General features: G+C 45.8%; 1 protein-coding gene across 2 annotated transcripts in view; it reads right to left on the reverse strand.

The window, feature by feature from the left end:
- Positions 1–5,299: 5,299 nt before the first annotated feature.
- The window catches only part of LOC144109908 (caspase-7-like), a 63,324-nt gene continuing 44,068 nt past the window's right edge, over positions 5,300–24,555 (reverse strand). For both annotated transcript variants that reach the window (XM_077642676.1, XM_077642677.1), the window contains exons 3-7: positions 22,423–22,537; positions 15,521–15,671; positions 15,232–15,413; positions 9,120–9,237; positions 5,300–6,451 (exon numbers count right to left, since the gene is read on the reverse strand). In XM_077642676.1, the coding sequence (XP_077498802.1) occupies positions 6,198–6,451; positions 9,120–9,237; positions 15,232–15,413; positions 15,521–15,671; positions 22,423–22,537 (820 nt within the window). In that variant the 3' untranslated portion in view covers positions 5,300–6,197. The remainder of the gene's footprint in view (positions 6,452–9,119; positions 9,238–15,231; positions 15,414–15,520; positions 15,672–22,422; positions 22,538–24,555) is intronic.

The raw sequence follows: 24,555 nt of genomic DNA on the forward strand, positions 1-24,555 counted from the left end.
GTCCTTCCGCTTGGTTCCTCTTGAGAAAAAGGTGCCACTCATGCACTTCGTTGCTCACCCCTGTAGAGTAGGCGTCGTGCTTCCATTTTAAGGCGTTGTTGTTTTTATTCTTGCTGTCACCCGGCTCGAACTTGAAATTGTTGAACACATCAAGCGCCTCATCACTGGCGTTGCTCAACTAGAGCGCAGTTTTTGAAACCTCAATTTTGGTTGGTCCTTGACTGCCGACGCTTGCACAAGAAGAGCTAAAATTTTTGCTTGAAACGCTTCCGTAATGCCGAGACGTTCACCGCCAGACGCAGTGTTTCCGATGTGATCAGCCGTTCCCTTATCTGTACACCGTTCGTGTAGCTAGACAGTCGTAGCCACTTCTGACCCCACGTATCCGAATCGGGAAGAACGTGACAACACTGTTGCATATGAGGCCAGAACAAGAAGACCCCGGGTTTTACTGGAACGTGTTGAGTATATGGCCGACAAGTGATAACAGTCCGGTCGCAGTGCGCATGTCAGCGACACAGCCGCACCGTCATGCACGGGCCTGATACCGTCCTCATACCCCTGCTGCCGCACTGGTGCAGCAGATAAGCGATAAGCCACCGCCTTTCGACGGCTCCCAGCTGTGGGCCTTCTGCGGCCCAGGTTGCTCTTTCTGAGCCACAAATCATTAATTTAAGCGCCGCCTGCCACGGTTGGCAGTTGGTTTAGTATTTGGTCGGCAAGTTCCGATGACGCCGCAAGGTGACGTCACCAAGGCTGCCAACATGCCTCCTAGGTTGCTCACTGGCGAACGTCCACAAGGGCCATGCCCGTGATTTTTCGCTCACAACGCCGACAAGTGCCGACACGGGATTTTCCGGACAACGCGGTCTTTAACGCTCTTGAGTTAAAATGGCGCTGCGAATGCGAACGGTTCGAACTAGTTCGATCAAAACAGGCAGCCGCGGTGTGCATCCACGACGTGTGCGCCTTAAACTCTCACAGCCGTGGTGGTTGCGGGCATGCCACGCACCCAATCGTGGTCTTCAGTGTGTTCGTATTTGCCTGTCTGCAGGTAAAATGTGACACTTCGTCAGTTAAAAGCAATCATTTGTCTCTAGTTTCGTGCTGTGCCGCCGTGGTCTGGCGTTGCTTTTATGTGATTGTAAAACCGCTCGTCTTAACTTGTCACAAGTGGTTATGATGAACTGATTCCGGGCCGAGGCTTGAGCACGGATGAAATGCTCGAACTGATTTTGCAAACCCGGTAAGAACGTAACAAGACGCTAGGCTACATAAATGCTACCGGAGGGCAGCTCAAAAGAAAGGGAAAGAAAATAAATATCATCGCGATAAAAATTTTAGGAAAGCTTAGCTAAACACGCATATAGTTTTTCTAAAATCAACAATACACAGGAGACAGTTACGGGCCTAAAAGAAATGGTCGCTGGTTTACTTCGGAAACTAGACATGGAAAACCGTCAGCGCCGCGATAACGTTGTAGTTTATGAACTGCCTGAACCAGACAATGAAACACTAAAGATCTGTTGAAAGCGGCGAAAAATAAGTGTTCTCCGTGGTTAGCGTTGCTTCCACTGTTTCAGAGCGCGTACACTGCCTCGAAAGAGAGCAAGAGTAATTGCTCCCCTAGTAGAAATCTTCTTCACGTTGGGGGATCTACTTAAAACATTGGAAAAAGGGTTACCATGTAGAAGGAGGTTATGGCTAGAGTGAAGAATGCACAGTTGTAGAGGGGTTGCCACAGGCAATCACTCTCCACCACAATAACCACCCTTCTATCCACCACGGAAACTGCCAGTAGGGTTATTACCGAGAGGCCCGTGGGGTGGTTACCGTAATCGGTTTTCGAGGAGGGTCACTTTGCTTTTGCCATGCATGGTGGCTACCCTGGAAGGAGCAGTGTATGACGGCAGCGTAAGATGGTGCTATCGGATAGTCACTGCCATGGAACTTATCTGGCGGGTAGTTACTACGCAAGAAGAAGGATATGGTGCGCGCACAAAATGGGCAACTGGAGGGTGGCTGCCACCGGATCCAACCTAAGAGTAAGGGTCACTGTGGGAGGATCAGTGGGTGTACGGCGAACGCTGAGGCAGGCAGTATGGTCTATCTTCAAAGACTGCTGCGAAGTGTGTCGTCCGAGGAGAGAGTCAGCGGTGGGGCTGCCGTGCGCCTAAAGCTGCGGACACAGCGACCCTTTCTTCTTTCATGTGTTGAGAACTCGCTTGGTCTGCAGTCCGCCGTGTATGTGTGGAAAACTAAAACTTACGTGCGCTCTATAACTTTGCTGACATGAAGTCGATCTCATATTCTCAAGCTCAGTATAGTATCTTGAAATACAAATACCTTGACAGCTGTCGGTGCATTTCGCGCTGCACAGCGGTAACCGTGTTGTGAGTTTGCTACCACGCTAGCACTCAAGCCCACATTCACGGAAAAAGCTGTTTGTGCTTCTTGTCCTTACGACAGGTGGCGCAACAGGTTGTGGGAAATCTGCCTAGGCATACACGTATGCTTATAGGCGCCTTGGGTATTTTGCACCTGGTAACACCCGAAAATATACTTACTACCCAACTAGTGGGCCTTCGCCACCTGCACGAGGGCAGGTTTGGATGACGTCACAGCGGTCGCGTGACCTAGATAGCAAATGAGCCACCTGCTCTTCCCATTCACAGCGCCGCTGCCGCCGACGACGCCGGATTTTGTGGAACTGGAGCCATGACTGATGTTTGTTTACAACGACTATAATAAACATAGTGCCATGTGCATATTTTGCTTAACCCATGTCAGAAATAGAGTACACTTGCTATACCTCTTTAAGTGCACAGCAATATCACGAACAAGAAAACATAATTGCAATAAAGAATGCTAAACAATGGCCACACAGTGCTAGCGCAGCTCATTTGCACTTCACCGAGGGACGCAAATCAACCCTTATTTTAAAACCATATTGTGCCCGAGGACGCTTGTCTAGTTATTTTTTAATACCCGTGAGCAATGTGATCTGACTGTGCTAAATAACTCCATGGGACCAAAATTAATCCGACGCTCTTCACTACTGTATCCCTCTTGGCAATGAGCAGCTTCAGGGCGTGCCGGTTTAATACCTTCCCTACATCTACACACCTTCTCCTTCTGAGGAAACCTGTAATTTTTGGTGCACAGCTTGACCACATTTTGAATCATTGCCGTATTGATATCGCATTGGACCCGGCAGTGGTCAAGAGATTAACGCTGCATCACCTAATGGGGTTACCTACTCAGATCCCCGCAAGCCTTATGAACATTTGGGAGGCGCCCTTTATTTCTTTTATTCGCTCGACGTCTTTGTGGCCTAAAATCTGGTGGAAAATAATTGGGCCTTGTTTAAACGAAAATGCTTTCAGTGGTTTTCAAGTGCTGTAGGATGTAGTGATCTTATTATAGTGTGTTGAACACACTGACCGATGATTTGGCAGTAGCATAGGGTACATGTTTCTCTACTTAGCGCTTGTTTCTGGGTTTTATGAATGCATTTTATCTAGCCTCTCCCTGATTATTGATTAAAAGTTGTATATGCATAATATAAACAATAATATTGTAAAGTGCATAAAATATCTAAATTTAAGGCAACGAAAAGTTGTCTTAAAGACGAAAATCCCATGAAGTTTATGAGTGCTCTGGCGTGCCACACGTGTCGGTAATAGGGTAGGTTTTGTTCATCATGCGCATGAATGATATCTGATCTCTTATTTCAATGCAAAAGATTATTTTCCGATTACTTCCTTTCATGCAAAGTTATGTATTCTAACAACCGGGCTGTTTTAGAGAATCACTTTAGTGGCGCACCGCGTGGCACACGCGTATCAACTGTGGAAAGCCGCTAAACTATTCGTACGCGCTTTTGGAGCAAACAGAACACCTCATAAGTTCCTTTACATTGTAAACAAAACCCAGATGTCATCTGCATATTAGAACACATGTCCTTGTTTATATTTCACACCCGGACTTTCTAGAGCCTACACATTGGTAAGATCACAACCAATGTATGCATAATTCTAGGTTTTCTGAGCACAAATTGAGAACAGTTGCCACTTCAAAGAAAGGTTCACGATTTATGGGGGATTAACGTCCCAAAGGCTATGAGGGATGCCGCAGTGAAGGTCCCCGCAAATTTCGACCACTTGGGATTCTCTAACGTGCACTGACAGCGCACAGTACACGGGCCTCCGGAATTTCGACTTTGGACCATCGAAATTCGACCGCCGCGGCCGGGATCGAACCCGCGTCTTTCGGGTCAGCAGACAAGCGCCATAACCACTCAGCCACCGATTGTATAGATCCAATGTCTGGTCCATTCAGGGTTATGCTTGTGATTAGTGGGATTCATGGTTGGCGCGTGATATGAACAAATTACCAGTCATTCAAAAACCTTGCGATTCATTTTGTTTTCTGAAATTATAGCGCTAAATTCAATTTTTAGAGGAGGACACCCTAGGTTGAGAATCATTAAGGAAACGTAGAGAAAATGCTATACTGATATTTTTTTTTACAGCTTCTTTCACTTTAGCCCTTGTATAGGCCACGGGAACTGTTTTTCTAAGCCTGCTCCTGCTGAAAAAGCTGCATGATGTGACAACCTCGTTCAGGCTTCGTCATACAAATATCATGCAATATGTATGATATTGTATGACTTCTCTAAGACAATTGTATGTGTTTAGAAAAAAGAATGACATTTGTATGATAATTGTTTGACATTTGCATTACAAATTGTATGAGGTTATGTATGAAGTATGAGGTTATGTATGTAAATTGTATGAGACATGAGGTTATGTATCATAAAACTTATGCTTCATTGCGGCCCGATCACGTTAAAAAGATGAGGGAAGTAGCTTTTAAAGCTCAATCGCTTAACAAGTCTTTTTCTCCTAGAACTGCAAGCCAATGGAATAATTTACTACTCGATGTCGCAATTCTTCTCTGCAATAAAGTATTTTCTTACTGAATTTATGATTAATAATGTAAACTGAATAAATATATAAATATAAATATGTTCACATTAATTCCTCTCAAAACAACAGGTTGCGTCAAATGCAACACATATTTTGATTATTTGTTATCTACTTCTCTCCCACTGTAATTCCTACGAGCCCTTAGTATACTTCGAAAAGTAAATAAAATATGAGGCAGACGGCCCTCACTGTGTCCCGTATACACACTTAATTCAAGCGGTGAACAATCTTTTCTGTGCACAAGCGTGTGAAAGGAGAATTTCTTGCGGGCCAACCTGAAAGAATGAAGAATGAAAGGAAAGTGAACATAATATTTTCTTTTATTCAGAATGATGCAATTTGTGAATACAGAAAACATTTTTGTCTCGCAGGCACAAACATTGTCCTGTGCAATAATTCTCTGGCGCATTCTCCATACAAAGCGTAAAATATCTTCATAATAGGTGTGCAAAAAGCAAGTTTCGTATTCCGGCAACCAAAAATTAGTTTTCTCTGGGATTTCTTCATAACCACCAAGATGTAAGTAAAGGGCATTACAAACAATAACAGGCCAGCGGGCTACCGCCCTTACAAAAATTTCTTTTGACAGTCTATAGACTGCCCGTAGACTTCTGTCTATAAAGTCTATACACTCTCTATAGACAAACCCCAAAGAACAGTATGGGGAACCAGCGCTGCCAAGGAGGCACTGCAATTGCCCCATTGGGTGACTAAAAACTGCTTTTGTCAGCCGCTTGGGCCGCTGCAAACGCGAGAACACATTCTGCGCGATTAGATACCCGCGTTTGGCTGACAGCATTCATTGCCTAGCTTCTCTCGGCGTAGCCCAGATAGCTGACGCACGGCGCGTGGGCCTTCGACAGAGCGCGGAGGCTCACGCCAATAAGCGCCTGAAGGTGGCGCGGAAAACTACTAATAGTACTACCCAAAACTGCTTGCTCTTCTCGCTAGGCAGTGTGTTATGGTGCTGCAGTCGGCACCGCAAACTTCAGCGCTGGTTCCCCATATAGGCAATACAAATCCTATAGATAGTCTATAGGCAATCTATAGATTTATGGCCACACACTTTTAGTAGACTTTTATCTACAGGCTTTCTGTGGACTATGAAAAGGCAAAACGAAATATCTATAGGAAAGCAACAGAGCCTATTAGAAGTCTATAGACTGTCTATAGACCATTTTTTTAAGTGCGTACCGCTCGCTAGCCCTAACTAGTTGGATAGCTCCTTGAGAAATAGACGAGGTGGGTGAGCGTCGATGTGAAGCACGGCATCTGCTTCGCGATAATCTCCTCGCCGCTCATTTTCACTGCAACCTCGTTCTGTTCGGGGAAGGCGACCCTCTTGCACACCACCGTCAGCATATGAAGGAGGTCGGTAGAGGGTGCCAGCTCTAGCAGGACGGAACACAGCCTCTGCACAAACCAGGAGCCCCTCTCCGGGTCTCGCCATGCGACAAAGCCTGCGTTGATGCATCGGAGAAATGCGAAAGCGTTTGCGTTGGAAAGTCAGCAACTTGTTTTTTTGCAAGTCATCGCTGTCGGGTCACACTCATAACGTGACCCTTGGATGACGTCGGCAACTTTTTTAGTCATTGCTGTCACGTGTCACTGATCATGCGACCCTTGGATGACGTCAGCAACTTATTTTTGCAAGTCATCGTTGTCTAACATTAGTGCGCATCCTCAACACACTTTACCGTTGTACACACCACAACGCGTTCACTTCGCGCCTTTCTAACGCGCTTGAACCGACGGCCTTTTAGACAGAACTTTCCTTCACTCTAATAAAAGCCATGTTTGCGAAAAAAAGCTCCTCTTGGCGTGCTGTGAAATTTAGATGCGCAGGCAAGGTGAGCGCTGGATGCTGCTGTGATTGAGTATGACGGGCTGCGTGATGAAGCCTGGTTAAGTCGGACTTGAAGCCTGTCAGGGTGGGTGTACTTTCATGCAATAAAGAAAAAAAAACCTTTCTTGGCGTATCCGTTGCGTGTCCGCCTGGCTCACAGAGGGTCTAGGCTTCAACCGCAATGCCGGCGATTTTTTTTTTCTTTTTCCGAATAGTCATTTTCGTGCTGACACGGTCTGACGACAGCACCTCTACGCGCCACTCATGAGACAATAAATGCTTTCGCATTAAAATAATTTGCCAGAGTTGGCTGTCTTTTGTTGTCCAGTCGTTAGGTCTTGCTTTCGGTCCCACGTGTTGGCCGTCGTGTCTAAGCTCGAGCGGTTATCCTCCCGTAAGCCCTCTTGATCATGCTGTGAAACATTTCTCGGCTAATGCTTCCCACAGTTGATACCAGGTACCTGAAATGCCCCCGATAGTGCCTCTCGTATAGCTTCATATATCGCGCCACACAGCGCATTTTTTGGCGCATTTTTAGGGGCCTAAAGCTATAAGCCCTCGGCTACAATCCACGACTCTCTTTTGCTTTGGTAGGGCGAGGACGCCGAACCAGGGCAAAGCTAAACATGCAATACATAGGCTATTGCTGTACCACGGAGCCATAAAGCCAGTATTACTGGTGAACCTGTCATACAAATGTCACATACAGCGGTTGCAATGGGGAGCGACTTTTCGCTGCCTGCAGTCACAGGCTATCGGCGTGGTAATGACAGTTTTACTAAGCTCATTGTACAGTTGTACCGAATCATCCGTCGTCTTAAGAGATCCCCCCGCCACGTCCCCGACGGGGTAATGGTCGCCCCAGCCCTCATACTTAGAAGGGACATCTCCTTAATGACGTGTTATAAGGGAGAGGAAAAAGTACACGGAGGAATAAGGTCACAAATTCGTGCTGAAGTTAGCAGCGTCGACCTCTATAATTACGGATGCTGTATTGTGGCGCCAAGTTCTTTCTTGCTCTTGTCTTTCAGCTTCATGAATATGTCACGCCATATTTTGGTCGTGCTCGGAAGTGTGATCTTGCACAGGACAGGGAGGGGGGGGGGGGGGCACGCCTGAATAATCTTAGCAGGGTTGAGGTCAAATAATAATCTCGAACCTCTCCCAATATGACATAGGTGTGCAGTGCTTGTCTGGATCTATGTAATCAATTTATTAAGAGTAGGTTGTTAAAAGCATCCGTGAACTGAAATTTTTAGTTTTTGGAGTTGACTGGTCAATTCAAAAACCTTTTCTCTAGAGTGTTAAGCGAGAATTTGAGTTTAAAGGTTCCTAGGTTAGGATTAGGAAGAGGGTTTTTGTAAAAGAAACTTTCTCTGCAAGACTGCAGTGACGGCTTGTCTTGCGTGATCTGACCCAGGAGCTATACCAGCTGACGTGGGTTTTAGGTGTGCTTTCTTGAATATGGATACAATATCCTCCAGTAAGCTCCTCGTGTAAATGTGCTTGGCACTGTGACATCTGGTGAGCAGAATAAATTCTTCTATACGAGTGTCCTCGATTGTCTCGACTATCTCGGAATGATCGGGACGGTATACCAATTTCTCAGTGGGTTAACATCAAATTTTGTCATGAAGTTTAACTGTTTTTAAGTTAAGCCGGCAGCTGGGAAGTACTGAAAATCATTTCAAAGGAAATAACTGGCATTTCCCTGACTTGTGTTCTCTCCTCTGTCTCGCCATGCAGGTATGGTTTCAGGTATGGGTTTCAGTTAAATTAAATCCAAAGTTCCCGCAGTGCTAGTATTTGGTGGAGGTAAACAACAATATCATTGCGCGGGTATTAAGCCATCTTCTCTGTATACCGCTCTTCCTTTTACATAGGCCGATTTTTACGAATATTGGCCAATATACAAGATGTTTTACAACAGCTGATTTGTAGCTACCGTTGAAAACTAACTGCGGGACATGTTTTGCGGATGCAGCAGTAAACTGAGTAAATATTTCCTCTACATTAAAAGGAGGCGATAAAACTGGCCCTCTCAAAGATATAGTGATCATTCACGGAAACTCGTCTGAACGATTGACATTTTAATTCTTTTTCTAGAGTGGCAATAACAGAGCGTGCAATAAAAGACCCTCACAGCTTTACCAGTCGACACCTCTGGCCTGAAGAAATGTGTTACAATCTGGTCTTAACTCACTAGTCTTAAGCAAAGGGCTTCAGCAAAACCCGCGCGACGCACGCTCTTTAAGACATGGTGTGCTCACTGTGCAACTTACCTGGCACAGTAGAGTAGGCAACAAGAAAGTCAGCATGCGTAGGAATGCGAATGCCGACGCCCCTTGCATCAGCACTGTCTAGAGAGATGCCCCTCTGGAGCTTCCCGCCGCGACAAGCCTGCAAGACGGGGAAGTCAACGCTGAGCATATTTGGGTCTAATTACTTCCGTCGATTGGAAAGCATCTTCGAATTGAACGTCATTTACGCTGTCTCTTCAGGTGTGAAAGCAGCCTTTATTGAATGTTTTGTTTCGCAATCTTACCACGTTGTCTGAAATTTTGATTAGAAATAAATACGACTCCACTCGTCGTGAGATGCTGCATGGTGATATTTACCGCCACCGCATGCACAACAGGTGGACTGCAGCGGGAATACTATGGTTAGGGGGTATTAAGGTTTTGAAACAATAATTACGACGGAAGCAATAATGTGAATAATATGTGCGTCTTTACGCAACTGAGTAAAGCACTTTGAATCAGCTCCGAGAAATACATGGAAGCCTGGTGCGTGATGTCAGTGCTGTTGCGGTTAAGAACAAATAGTATACGAAATGCAACAATTGTAGGGCAGCGGAGAGAAATAAACTGAATCTTTCAGAGAATAGCCTGACGCGCAATGGTTAATCGTTTCTAAACAATCGCGCTCCTGGGCATTATTTAATACGTGGCAGGTCCTTACAGGAAGAACTCTTTAGTTTGGTAGTTGACAACAAACGAACACAATGTTTTCCCTTTCGTTTCACCCGAAGCCATTCTGTGCTGTTGTAATGAATTATGGCGTAGAACTAGACTGGATTTGCTTTTGCTGGGAAGAGGAGAGGTCAACTTGGCCCAATAACACGTGATCAAACAAGGGAAACTTTAAAACCAGTACGTTCTACCACACCTCATTACACAAACATGTAATTGGCTTCAAATGAGATTAATTAAAAGCGACGTTTTGAAGTAAATTCTCATGTACTGTATTCAGAATGATACCATAGCATCTAGAGTTGAGAAAATACCACAGCGAAATCGTTTATAGGTCTCAAAAGGTGACTAATAAAAAGACGCATAACACAAGTCAGAATTAATGGTTTTCTTAATTACAGCAAACTCCAGTTTAATAAGTCTTTGTGGAGTAAGAGTGCCATACATTTTCGATTCTTTTAAACACCCATGGTTCATGAGCAATGCCTGTGCTATCTTCATGCAGAAAATGGGCACTTCGTTTGTGAAAGACTTTATCAGGGTTTTAAAACACAAAATACGTCGTTTCCGGCGTGTTTTATATTGTAAAGAAGCAATGCATTACATCTGTGACGTTTTCTTGAAAAACTCGCTAAGGTATTGCAATAAAACTGGCATTTTCATACGTGAAGAAGTCATAAATATAGGAAAACATTTATTTCAGGCCACTGTTGACGATAACCAGTACATGAATAGAAATGTGGATAAGCGGCCTATGTCCCACGCAGGGATGTCAGTGAACGATGCCGTTTATTAAATTCTTAGCTTCCCAATTGGCATTTAAACTCCCTTCGACGTCCCACGGATGTCCTGAACGTCCACAGAACGTCAGAGGCAGTTTCACTGCCTGTGCAGGTTAGCACCTGCACAGGCCATCTCATAAAAATTACGCAGAACTTCATAAAGTGGGGTGCTGAAACGAGAGAAATAAATGTTCGCTTGCAAAAACTTTTAACTGACACTATCATTTCTTAATGGACATATTAAAACAGGGGTCCCCTAACAAGCCATAATAACTCTGATAAATTAAGCAATAAAATTCTCCTCACAGCAGCTTGATGTCTGTTCTTGGAAAACCCCTTCTAAAACGGCGAGAAAGAAAAAGTATATGGGTGAAAGTGCAGATTGGGGGGGGGGGGGGGGGGGACATTGACATAAGTCCTTTTCTAAAATCTTACCAAACGAGGGCTGTGTGGAAATCGCTCAGTATTTGTTTTTGTTCGACTTATCGCCGGACAACGGTTTCTGCTAGCCCACCTCGAATTTCATCCTGAGACGCATTAGAGCAGTTCAGAACTTGGAGGTATAAAAACAACGACCTTCGTCCAGCCCGAAAACTTTAATACGGGCCAAATGGTAAAAACATCAGCTGCGGTTTAACTACTGCTGAACCTGGTTTGAAAAGTAGTTGTAGTAAGTGGTTTTATTAAAATAATAGTAAAGAGGAAGGAAAAGATTTTTGCTAGCCCCGGCATCTGCCATCGATACTGAAGCACCTGAGCTGGGGCAGCGGAAATAAAGGACAGCAGGCAGAATGGAGCAATGAAATCAAAGAGGTAAGGCGACAGGAAGAGAGGATAGGGGGAGAGGTACAATACCCAAACTATTTGGTTGAAAAAAAATTCATTTTTTTTTCACCCAGAAATCAATGTTGGTTGAAAAAATAAATATGGGTTTTTGGGAAAAGGAAATGGCGCAGTATCTGTCTCACATATCGGCGGACACCTGAACCACGCCGTAAGGGAAGGGATAAAGGAGGGAGTGAATGAAGAAAGGAAGAAAGAGGTGCCGTATTGGAAGGCGCCGGTATAATTTCGACCAACTGAGGATCTCTAAGTGCACTGACATCTCACAGCACACGGGCGCCTTAGCGTTTCGTCTCCATCGAACCTGGTTAGAGAGAGCCAAAGCTGTGGTGTGTCGGACAAGTATAGACGCGGCTTGGCATCTTTAACGTTGAGTTTGTTCTGCCAACTGGATAGGCAGCGTGCCCACCCTACAACCCTGGCAGGTGGCCGTTAGTTAAATTAATCGTTGATCGCGACAGGTTGGTCACGCAATGAGCGCTGCTGTCTATTGCTGCAGCGTCAGGCGTCTGCCACAACGTTATCAGCGCTAATACATGCCGCCCACACCTCTCTCAGCACAGCCATGTTACACAAAGCGCGATTGAGGCGTCCACTGACCCAGGGAGCCATTTATGATCAATTTCTTTCCTCAAAATCATCGAGCCTAGAACGTTGAAACGCCAACGCCCATTAACACAGTGAACGCCAACGGCATTTAGAAACAGAGGCGAGCGCTCGGTTTCGGCGGTGGCTGATTGACGTCATAGCTGCGACGTGTTTCTCCTCGTTTAAAGGTAAAACACGCTCACACGGCGAACACAGCGAAGCTACGGAGGGCAGTAATAAAGCTTTCGCTTCAAAAATAGGGAAACTATGCTTCTACACGATTGACAAAAATTCATAAATTGAAGAATGTTAGCGAAGTACTTCGTTTAGCGCTGCCCCTGGTTTATTCATCGGTAATCGTACGTCTGTGGGTGAAAAATGGATTAGAACAAATTTGATCGCGATGAAGACGCCCGAATGCCCAAATGCGCTGCGTGCTTTCTCAGCGAGAAAGGGCGCGTGAGGTCTCCGGCCAGCGCAGATTATCTTTGCGGTAGAGCGTACTGTGCTGGTTCGTGTGACCATCAAGTTTACCTCGCCGATTGACGCATTTTTGTAAGCGGAAAGATTCACTACGTGAAGTAAAGCAGTCATCGCGGAGGCCGCAAAATGACCTTGAGCGACCTTCACCCCAACCACATTAGCCGTGTATGACATTATGTGGTACAGCTATGGTGTCGAACCGTTCACCCCTGACCTTGACCAATAACATTTAGTTGACCTTTGACATTGAGTGACCTTCGGGACGACCTTCGGCCTAAAGAACACCGGATGGGATGATGTGAAGGCAAGTGATGACATCCGATGGGGGTGTCGTAAGACCATGTGATACCACGTGGTAGCGACCCGCGCGGCTGGCAGTGCGCGCGATGCCGAAAAGGACGAAGTGTCCCCAGCACGCGCTGGAGGAAACACTCAGCACATTCGCCAGGGCCGGACGCTGGCGCCGCCGCTCCGCTGCCGTCTGTTCTCTGGCAGCCCTCCGATAAATGTGGCCGCGGTCGCCTTCCTGGGCGACTTCCACAACGTCATAGCCACGTGGTCGTGTGGGTATATATCGGACGGCTGTCGCGAGCGTGTAGCGGAGCTGCCGTGGATGAGCCTCAGACGCTTAGAAAGCGTGCTGGATTTTCGCTGAATCCCAGCATTAGCCAAGTTAAGCCACTGCCAATTTTCATTATTTTCTGGTACCGCATACAACTCTTATCAGGATTCAACATGAGTTTTACCGAGTAACGAATACTTAGGTGTAACTTTAAAAATACACTTTAGCGGTGATCTAGCGGTTTCGACGTCCGCCTCGAATGCGGGAGTTCCGAGATTCGATCCCTTCCATGATATCGTGGCTGCAAGTTTTCACCTGGCCTGCGCTCGGATTCTCTGAGGTGGAATGCTGAAAAAGGGGTCTTCGACACTACCTACACTGCTTGATCCCCAGTGCCGCATGGTACCCACCGGTGATACAATGAGTACAAGCTTTCCCCTGGTCTGGTGCTTGGCTTATTTAGGGTTAAATGCTTGGGAATGGGTCTTTGACTCCACCTTGAGAAGTCGAAAATACCTTGTGCCATGGCGCTCTTTGGACATAAATGCTCTTGCGCCATAAAAATTTATATTCATCATCACTACCTACACTGCAGATCAGTGAAAGGTTAGTTTCGTCTAACTTTGCTGTGTATCGCCGGAAGCGTATACGTATTGTTTCCCCCAGTTGGACAGGAGAAATATCTTGTTCAGTCACCCAGACCGGATAACCTTCAAGTAGCTGGTTTAGGCGTTTCTAATAAACATGTCATAAGTAGTCAGAAACATGTGTAGCTTCGCCTTCTATCAATCTCATGGATAAGGAGATTCGCGCTCTCGGGGAATGTGTGGCGACAGGGTGATAGCAGGTGCTTTTCATGAATTAGGATTGCTGGTGCGCTTTTTTTAAGACGATGCGATTACCCTCGCGCTGCACGCACGTACGGTTTTCGTTTTCTAAACTGTTTTTTTATTTTGGTTGTTGTGTTTGGTGCCTATATAACTGACCATTCTAGAAATAAAGAATTCAGTTGTTAGACACAGCTCGTGTCGTCTCTTGTTTCTTCCACTACGTCGTGCGTATCGTAGTGCGGTAAGAAGAAATTATTCATCAACGCTAAAAAATCTGTAGAGTGAGCGAAAATGTGCTAGAGACAAACAATAAAGCATGCGGCAGTACGCTGCAGGCACTTTAGGATGGTTGCTCGTTTTAGGAGAGGTTAGGTTTAGCGACTCTTCACATCAACCTCTTGAAGCAGAGCACGCACGAATCGATCAAAAGCGTGCAACAGTGTGCACACGGGAACAAATGAAGTCCAGTGCGTCCAATACAAAATAAGCGTAATTGCAGTACAGTATGGAAATTATTCTCTTCCGAGTACTAACATCCAATAACGCAGTATATTCAAAGTTTAACTGTGGATGGCACAAATATACATATACTTCTGTCTTTTATCAAATTAGCGCTGATAATTCAATGCCAGACCCTTTGTGTTTCTTAAGGACAGCTCCGCAGCCGTTAGGGCAGCTTCGGCAGCTCCATTGGTTCCTGCAAGAGTTAACGTGCACAGCACACTCTCCTCATGCAGTAAAACGTTCTTGAAGGCTAGCTGGTTCATTTCAGAAAAAAAGGTAGGCCTGCGCGAATGGGACAGGACAGGAGCAAGAGTTGTCGTTTTCGTTTCTCCCTTAGAAAAATTTCTTTACACAGTCTGTACACTGTCCATAGACTTCTGTCTATAAAACCTATAGACTTTCTATAGACAAACCCTAGAGAACAGTCTATAGGCAATACAAATCCTGCAGACAGTCTGTAGAAAATCGATAGATTATGGCCATACACTGTTAGTAGATTTTTGTCTATAGACAGTCTATAGACTATGACTTGACAAAAAGAAATATCTATAGGAAGGCAAGATAGTATGTAAGAACTGTATAGACTGTCTAAAGATAATTTTTGTTAGGGCTCTTTCTCCTTTCCTGTCCCATTCGCGCAGTGTTACCTTTTATCTCCTCATGCCCTTCAGCTTATGCACGTATTTGCTGCCCACACCCACTGCCGCAGTGTCACGGCGTCAAAGCCAGACTTACAATTATCTAACATGCTTTTGTGTGGAATAGTCTGCAGAAAGCATCCGAAAAATCTTTTAAATTTGGGTGCCTTCGAAAGCTAGCCTGTCACTCACCTGAATGAAGAACAGCTTTGGCTTGCCGCGAAGGCTTCGACACTTGTCCCCATGGAACGGTGCCATAACATCGTCCACAGAAACCCTATTTCCATCGGAGGCGTACAGTGTGTCTTTATCGGTGCCGTGCGTCAAGAAGCAGCACACGAAACAGTCATAGTTTCTGTAATCCTCTTCGCCCACTGCGAAAATAAGCACCACCAGTGCTGACGACATTTGCAAGGGCTTGGCACGCTGCTCGGCTTTAGGAAAAGAGAAAAAGAGAGACGAGGTTCCAATGATCACTCACGCTTCTTAAGTTCTTCCTTTATGTCTTTGGCCGAGAGGTTCCTCCGGGGGGTGTCTATAGCAAAGCCGAGAAGTGTGAAGCATTCCTGAAGACTTTTCTCGTCCACGTCAGCGCCCGTCCGCTCCGCCAAATTGGTATGCGGCTGGAAAACCTGCGAGAAGAGGTACAGTTCCCCAGTCATGTGGTGCACGACCGAAAGATGGCGCTCTTGAACACGTTGTATCAGGGAAGACTTGTGCGCTATTTAATGCAATATCCGATATAAACTGCTGCATCTGCTTCTGCCAAGTTATGGGTAGCTGCGACGGACACCAGCAAGCACCTGCTAGTGGATTACACTTCGTTTTGTTCCAGGTTCTAAAACAAACGTGAACGTGGATTAGCTGAGAATATACAAAGCGAAAACTTTGGGCGTTCATTTTGTTCATGGGCTTTGGCATTGGCAACGTTCTAGACGCCGATGATTTTGAGGAAACGAAGGGCGCATGCGCTATGCTCTATGCGCTGTGCACACCACGAATTTCATGTGATTCCTCACATGAAATTCGTGTGAGCCTCACGTGCCGTCGAGGTTGTAACTTAGGGCGGGTGCGCTCACCGATGAACGATATCACCGTGCTGCAATCGGCGAAAGAAACCGCTATACCGATACACGAGATGCAAAGAGTCAGGAGTCTTCCAGAAACGCAGATGTAAGCTTGACGGGCATAGGAATTTCCTTCGAATATCGACCCTTATTGCCCAATATGCACTAAGCCTCTGATCTCAGTTATATAATACAGTATTACAGAAGTTTTAACGCAGCTTTGGATGCGTTCAATATGATAACTGGGATCAGAGACGCAAATAAACGCTCCTCAAAGACAAATACGGCGTTCAATGGGAAAGAATAGCCCTTTCTAGAACGCGGGTTTTTTTTTCCACGCACCTGTAAGCATTCTTTTTTCTGTAGTTTTAAATTCTTATTTTGTTTATTTCTTGTTGTTAGTTGCACTTTTTATTTTTATATTTTTATTCTTTTCAATTTTTATTTCCCCAATTATATTTATTTGAATTTATTAATGTTTTTAACATCATTTAATCATTCTTATTTCTTATTTTGAAACTTTTACTAATTACTAACTCACGATAAATTAAAAATTAATGACCAGTTAGTAATCACCTATTGCTTAGTAATAGCTAAGAGTATATGCCTTATAGCAATTATGCCATTGATGACGTCATAGTGTGACAGAGATAGCAGACGGAGGGACGGACGGACAACGATGACCCATTGAAGTATTTCGCCTTAAAAAGGGCAGTGTGCTTTTCGAAGAATTTTGCTCGCTTCCCAGGTTGTTCAATGAAGGCGTGCACGTATATGAAACGCCACAATTAGCCCTACTTCCAAACGTCGCAAACATATGCGTCGTCCTTCTCCTTCAACCACGTATACTTGGTTAGAATTCACAAAAACCGACTATACGTTTCCATTCCTGACAATTCTTCCACACAATACCACTCCAGAACGCAAAGAGAGCTGGTTCCAGAAATCAAATCCAATTACGGTAAACAGACACTACACTATCAAGTTCCTACAGCCATAAATTTTTTACCGCTACCTCTTGACTTCAATTCGTCAACTTCGTGGTCCAATAAGAACCTTAAACATTACTTAAAAGGTCGTAACACTCATATTTCATAATATTTCACTCGAGATTTCCGTACAGTTACTGTGTTCATCCTGTGAATCCTTTGTTTGATTATTATGTACTCTGATGAGTAAATCTTGTGTTGCTTGTTCTGTGAACTTCATGTAGAAAAGTGTGTGTTGCAAAATTTTTTTTGTGCATTAGTGTGTCCCAACCTGCATATGCGTGCTCCTTTTTTTCCGACCTTTTGCTACAAATAAGATTATTTTTCTGTTTCTTTTCTTGCCACTGCATTGCCAACTGTATATGGGTGCTGAGGCCTTTCTCACGCAAGTCAGCCTTTTGCCTCAGCTCCTCCTTTCTATGGAAAGAAAAAAATGAATTGAATTGAATAGGGACACTTTTTTTTTCGGGAACAGAAGGCAATTCACGGAGAGGACTGTATTTCAGATTCGTGCAAAGTGACAGACATTCCGAACTACAACATCCCTCGCGTTTTGCTATATTTGGTAGCTGCTCGGGTTCCTTGGTGCAAATGGACGTCTTCCTCCCTTTCCGTCCGTTTGCTGCACGCTTGGAAACGAACGGAACCATTAGAGCTGCTACCGTAGCCGTGCAATGTAACCCGAGAAGCATAGCGCGGGAAGAACGTCGGACGAAGACTAGACGGGACAAGCTCTAGGTTTCAACACAGCGGATTTATAGCAGACCAAGAGCATACGAAGCGGATACAGCTGACGGAAAGAGGTTGAAACACAAAAAAAATGGCGGTGGTTTAGCTCTGATTAAACCTCGAGAGAAGCGATAGCTACAGCTGGCCGAGTGTAACTTGCTCAGTTGAATTGCAAAGTCAGTCTTTTGCCGCTCCGTTTCGCTGAGCGCTCCTTCTTCATCTTCGTGCCACTTGACACGGAGCATGCGAACAGGTGTGCAGCTCGGTTTCGCCGGCGCGCCGCTCCGCCATCAGCAGCAGCTGCTCCGCACCACGTGGCTTGTCACGTGATCAACCACGTGACGAACCACGTGATCAGCCACGTGGCGCGCCGCCGGCATCTGCTCCGTACCACGTGACCAACCACGTGACAGCATGGCGGCGCAGCCACAGGCCGCCGGCGCCGCCACGATGATGGCTCGAAATGCTACCGTAATGATCTCATCACCATCATCATCAGCCTGACTACACTCGCTGCAGGGCAAAGGCCTCTCTCATGTCTCTCCATTTAACCCTGTCCTTTGCCAGCTCCGCCCACCCTATGCCTAGAAACCTCTTAACCTCATCCGCCCACCTAACCTTCTGCCGCCTTCTACTACGCTTACTTTCTTTTGGAATCCACTACGTTACCCTTAAGGGCCAGCGGTTATCTTGCCTTCGCCTTACATGCCCTGCCCAAGCCCATTAATACCTCTTGATTTCGACTAAGACGTAATTAACACGCATTTGTTCCTTCGCCCAATCTGTCCGCTTCCGGTCTCTTAACGTTACACCTATCATTTTCGTTTCCATGGCTCGTTGCGTTGTCCTTCATTTAAGCTGAACCCTTTTCGTCAGCCTCCACGTTTCTGCCCGTAAATGAGTACCGGTAAGATACAGCTGTTGTACACTGTTCTCTTGCGGGATATTGGTAACCTGCTATTCATGATCTGAGAGAACCTGCCAAATGCGCTCCGCCCCATTCTTATCCTCATAGTTATTTCCCTCTCATGATCCGGATCAGCTGTCACTACCTGACCTAAGTAGACGAATTCCATTACCACTTCCAATACCCCATTGCCAATTCCCTGCTGTTCCCTTGCTAGACTGTTTAACATTACTTTGGTTTTCTGCATGTTAATTTTTTAGACTCCCCGTACTGCTCTGTCTGTCTAACTCATTTATCATGATTTGCAGTTGATCTCCTGAGTGACTCAGCAAGTCAATGTCATCAGCGAATCGCAGATTATTAAGGTATTCCTCCATTAACTCTTATCCCCACCTGTTCCCAATTCAGGCCTCGGAATGCCTCCTGTAAACAGGCGGTGAATAGCATTGGCGAGAACGTGTTCCCTTGCCTGACGCCTTTCCTTATTGGAATTTTATTGCTAACTTTATGGGGGACTATGGTAGCTGTACAGTTCCTATATATATCTTCCAGTATTTTGGCATAAGGCTCATCTACACCCTGATTCCGCAATGCCTGTATGACTGCTGAGGTTTCCACTGAGTCAAATGATTTCTCACTAATTAACGAAGGCTATATAAAGGGGTTGGTTATATTCTGCACATATTCTCTATCATCTGATTGGTATTGTGAATATGATTCATTTTGGAATATTCTTTACGAAAGCCCGCCTGATCATTTGGTTGATTAAAGTCTAAGGTTGCCCTGACTCTATTAGCGATTACCTTATATATACCTTGGAGACATCGGACAGTAAGCTAATCGGTCTGTAATTTTTCAAGTCTTTGGCGTCTCCTTTCTCCGTAATGAGCTATCGCTACAAAAACAAAGTGCCACATGCCGTCATGCCTTAAAATCGAGCTCTTTCCTTGGTAATGCCACAGACGGCCTGCTGATGTATTGATCTCTTGCCCGTGCTATATGACACACGTCGTTCACTACTCCATTCAAGTCGTTATGATACCGATACAAAATGACAGTCTTATCGAACAGGGGATTGCAAGGTGGTTGGCAGGGGTAGGAAAGCACATAAATGTCTACATGCCTTACTGGAAGGAAATGGTATCCAAAATTCCACTTTCATGTGATAGGCACTACATAAGGCAAACGGGCAGGTGTTTGAATGTGCGCCTCCAACAGCGCAGCCGTAAAGTGAGAAACATCACCACAGACTGCCATCTGGCAGCCCATTCGCGGTTGCCGCAGCCCGGGCGCGCGGCGTTAAGGCCCTTTGGGCCTCGAAAGTGCAGCAGCCGGACAGGGTCGCCTCCCAGTCCTCTCGAGTGTGGTTTGAGATAGGGGGTAGGGATGGGTTCTGCTGGCAGGCCCACACCATGTGGTAGATGTGAGACACCTCCCCACAGTGTGAGCACCGCCCGTAGAATTGAGGAAGCGTGTGAGATAGCACGGGCAGGAGATCAATGCTTCAACAGGTGGCGGAATTATCAAGGAAAGAGCTCGATTTTAAGGCATGACGGAATGGGACACTTTTTTGTTATGTTTCTTCACTCCATTTCTGTCAGCGGTATCAGTTGCGTATATATGCTCCTAGTATGCAATAAATTCGCTGTGTTGAAACTTAGTGGTGCATGTCCTGTCTCGGCTTCGCCCTGCGTTCTTGCCGCGCTGTGCGTACTGTGTTGCAATTAATTACCAACCTGGCCAAGCCTATTCCATTCTGTAGCTGTGCAGCTGAGCCGGTCGAGTCATGAGATAGAAAGCCTCTGCTATGTCGCCAAAGGCACTTCATGCATCCGCACTGGAAGGTGAGAGGGCAGCAAAGGAATCGAAACGTGTCGGAAAAACATTGAAAAGAGGGCAAGTGGTATGGCGTGCTCCACAAGGAATGCTGAGCGCCTTACCCATCACTGACAGCAGAAGGAATCTAAAGCTATACGGCCCATAAGGTAGAAAATAATTAGAGAGAACACTTTAACTCCGCCTTAAAGGTATGACGCGATAGCGCAGTGGGGTAAGCTTTCCACTGTGAGCAGTTTGACACCTTTGAATGCATTTTCGTTTTTTCAACGGCTTCAGTTGATCAATTACACGCAAAATTTTCTTATTTAGCAAAATCAAGCATTGACTTTTCATTCTGAGCATATTGACAACTTTAAACCTCCTTTTTCTTTTTTTTTCTTTTTTTAATTAGTCGATTAGTTCCAATGATTTCATTAACTCGTCATAGCCTTTCACACACCAAGCAATCATGAATCTCTGGAGCCACAAATTACCATGACACGATTGTTTCAGGCAGCCCCCGATTATTTCCGACACGCGGTGCCGACTACGCCGGCGGCTTTTCGACCGAACGAGCTGCATGCGCTGTCGCGTAAAAGTTCTAGGAAGCGGACCACGTATTCACGTCAGGAAATGCGGCAGATGGCGGATACTGCTGAAGCCGCGAAAGCGACTGGGGTGGCTATGCGCACTGCCTAACCTGCGGAACAGAAGCGGGCGAAGTCATGAATATTAAGGGGACAAAGGCTTTCGCATAGACCAGTGCGCAGCTGACACTATCTCTCAGCCTCCTGAAAGAGTGACGCAAAGTCTCGTGATGGTTGCTTCTTCATTCCCCAAAGCTGCCGAAACGCGGATTTATCGCTTTTTTCGGGGTTCAAGATGCGACTAGATTGATCTCTAAGGTTTGCACCTAGGCAGAAGCGGTTCTACCCTAAGCAGCACGGGTAAAAGGCCCAATATTGGACACATACTGGCAAAGGCTTGCCCATCAAAGGGCCAGAGTGACACCATTCATTTCCAATATTAGCCCATTACCTGTGCTCGTGCGACGTTTTTGCAGACTGTTGTGGTTGATTTGCACGCCTTATGTCGGAACTTCGTTGTCAGCTTTCAACTGAGCCCGGCCGAGAGCGGCGGGAATTCTGTTCGACGATCGCCGCCGACGGCGTCATTCGATTTTCTGAGGGCTCATGTCCGCCCAATGAAAAGCCTCGTTTTGAAGCCCTTTTCGTTGTCTCCTTACGCGCCGGACTGCTATTACCACTGCGTGACCGTAGTGTACGAATTTCCTGCAATGTTTTTACTATTACAGCTACTCTAGATAGAGATAGACTGCTTTCATTTTCATCACGACACAGCCCATTACCCCAACCTAAGCCTTTACACGGCGGTCTCTGTGAAACAAGGAAAAATAAAGAACTTTCTGTACCCGCCGCGGTGGCTCAGTGGTTAGGGCGCTCGGCTACTGATCCGGAGTTCCCGGGTTCGAACCGGACCGCGGCGGCTTCGTTTTTATGGAGGCAAAACGCTAAGGCTTCCGTGTGCTGTGCGATGTCAGTGCACGTTAAAGGTCCCCAGGTGGTAAACATTATTCCGGAGCCCTCCACTACGGCACCACCTTCTTTCACTCCCTCCTTTATCCCTTCCCTACGGCGTGGTTAATGTGCCCTACGAGCCAAATACTGCGCCTTTTCCTTTCCACCAAAACGAATTATTATTATTATTATTATTATTATTATTATTATTATTATTATTATTATTATTATTATTATTATTATTATTATTATTATTATTATTATAAGGTTTTCTGAGAGAATAGATGGTATTGAGTCTCTGGATGCAACAATAACCTCTGTGATGCAATTCTTACCCTGTTGTTGAAGATGACAAGTCTGCCTCTTCGGATGGGAGCATTGTTGTACTGCTGCAGAACGAGTTGCGTGTGCAGCGCAGGGCCCGAGTCTCTCTGCGGTGTCGACACGTGTCTGAACACAGAGAAAGCAGATGTAAGGAGGACAAATCAGGATGTTATTTGACTTGCCGTGAGGTACGTAAATAGAAACGAACTGTAGAACCATGTACGCGTTTTAGGCAAAACAAGTTATAAGGCACATTTCTAACTGTGTCTGTTGATGAACGGAATACATCTCAACTCTGTTATTCGCCGTGCTAATAACGGTAGGTGTAGAAGAAAACGTCCTCTGCGTACGGGCAGAATTGCTGCTGCAGCAGTCTTTTTCAAGGTACCAAAAGGCTGCGTCAAGGGTTTCGAATGCTGTCGAGGAGCGGTGTTACGAAACGCTTAAGAAACATTCCCATAACCTAATTACGTATTTTAACACCACGCACTGAACATGAAGCCACACCCTGAGCATACTTCGAGCTGCGCGTTTTTAGGTGCGCTGATCTTGCTTCGAACAGCAGGGCACAACACGCCGCGGTGCCTCAGTTGTTAGGGCGCTCGGCTACTGATCCGGAGTTACCGGGTTCGAACCCGACCGCGGCGGCTGCGTTTTTATGGTGGAAAATTGCTAAGGCACCCGTGTGCTGTGCGATGTCAGTGCAAGTTAAAGATCCCCAGGTGGACGAAATTATTCCGGAGCCCTCCACTACGGCACCTCTTTCTTCCTTTCTTTTTTCAAACCCTCCTTTATCCCTTCCCCCACGGCGCGGTTCAGGTGTCCGCCGATATATGAGACAGATACTGCGCCACTTCCTTTCACCCCAAAAAACCAATTTTTATTAACAGTAGGACGCAGCCTCTAGAACTACCTTACAGCCATGTCCTTCAAATTTAACTTGTTCCGTTTATATACAAGCAGTTTATAGTCCAACTACCTAAAAAAATCTCGGTTACTGATATGAGAGAAATATCTTCAGCAATTCTTCCGAATGGCAGTTCGGAAATTCTCTGCCGTTTATATTGGTTATTTCACAGGAGTTTTTTTTATTTCTTGCAGCTCGTCGGGAACAATCAAAGCCCAATTGCAAAATTTTGCCAATTTGCACGTGTCCGTGTTTTTCGCGCTCAGGACGTGTTTCAAGCCAAGGGGACCCGAGAAAATAACATCTGGCCGCCAGCAACACCTAACACTGCCTGCGTAAAGGGAAGCTTCATCGATTTTATATTTTCCTCTATTTTCAACCTTTTTATGTTTGAATGGACTTCTGAATGAAAACAAAGGCCAAAAGACGTGAAGGTCTAGGAGGCGCTCGTATCTCGTACGGGACATTCCAAAAACTGGCTTGCGTGGGATAAAAATTGCATCTTTATTAATGCGAAAGCATTATATGCCTCCTGCGCAGGAAAACCCGTCAACGGAAGTTGTTCGCAAAATGTGCCACCAGAGGTGGTACCTCTCACGTGACCTCATTCGAAAAAAGAAATTCGGAGCATTGCGCTTGGAACCCGACCCTCTTCGTGCTTGGCAGGCACGCAGCGCAAATGACACGGGGGAGATTTTTTTTTCGTTTTAGGGTCGTTGGTTCTAGCATCTTACAGAAGCACGAAGTGAACGTGTTGTGTTGTCATCACCACCACCACCACCACCACCACCACCACCACCACCATCATCATCATCATCATCATCATCATCATCAGCCTAACTACACTCACTGCAGGGCAAAGGCCTTTCCCATGTCTCCCCAATTAACCCTGTCCTTTGCCAGCTGCGTCCACCATATGTCTGCAAACTTCCTGATCTCATCCGCCCACCTAACGCCGCCCCCTGCTACGCTTACCTTCTCTTGCAATCCACTCCCTTACCCTTAAAAACCAGCGGTTAGATCTTGCCTTCGAACTACATGCCCTGCCCAAGCTCATTTCTTCCTCTTGAATTCGACTAGGATGTCATTAACACGCGTTTGTTCCCTCACCCACTCTGCGCGTTTCCGGTCTCTTAACGTTATACCAATCATTTTTCTTTCCATGGCTCGCTGCGTTGTCCTTTACTTGAGCTGAACCCCCTTCGTTAGCCTCCACGTTTCTTCCTCGTAGGTGAGT

Source organism: Amblyomma americanum, chromosome 11 (genome assembly GCF_052857255.1).
Source record: "Amblyomma americanum isolate KBUSLIRL-KWMA chromosome 11, ASM5285725v1, whole genome shotgun sequence".
Classification (NCBI taxonomy): domain Eukaryota; kingdom Metazoa; phylum Arthropoda; class Arachnida; order Ixodida; family Ixodidae; genus Amblyomma; species Amblyomma americanum.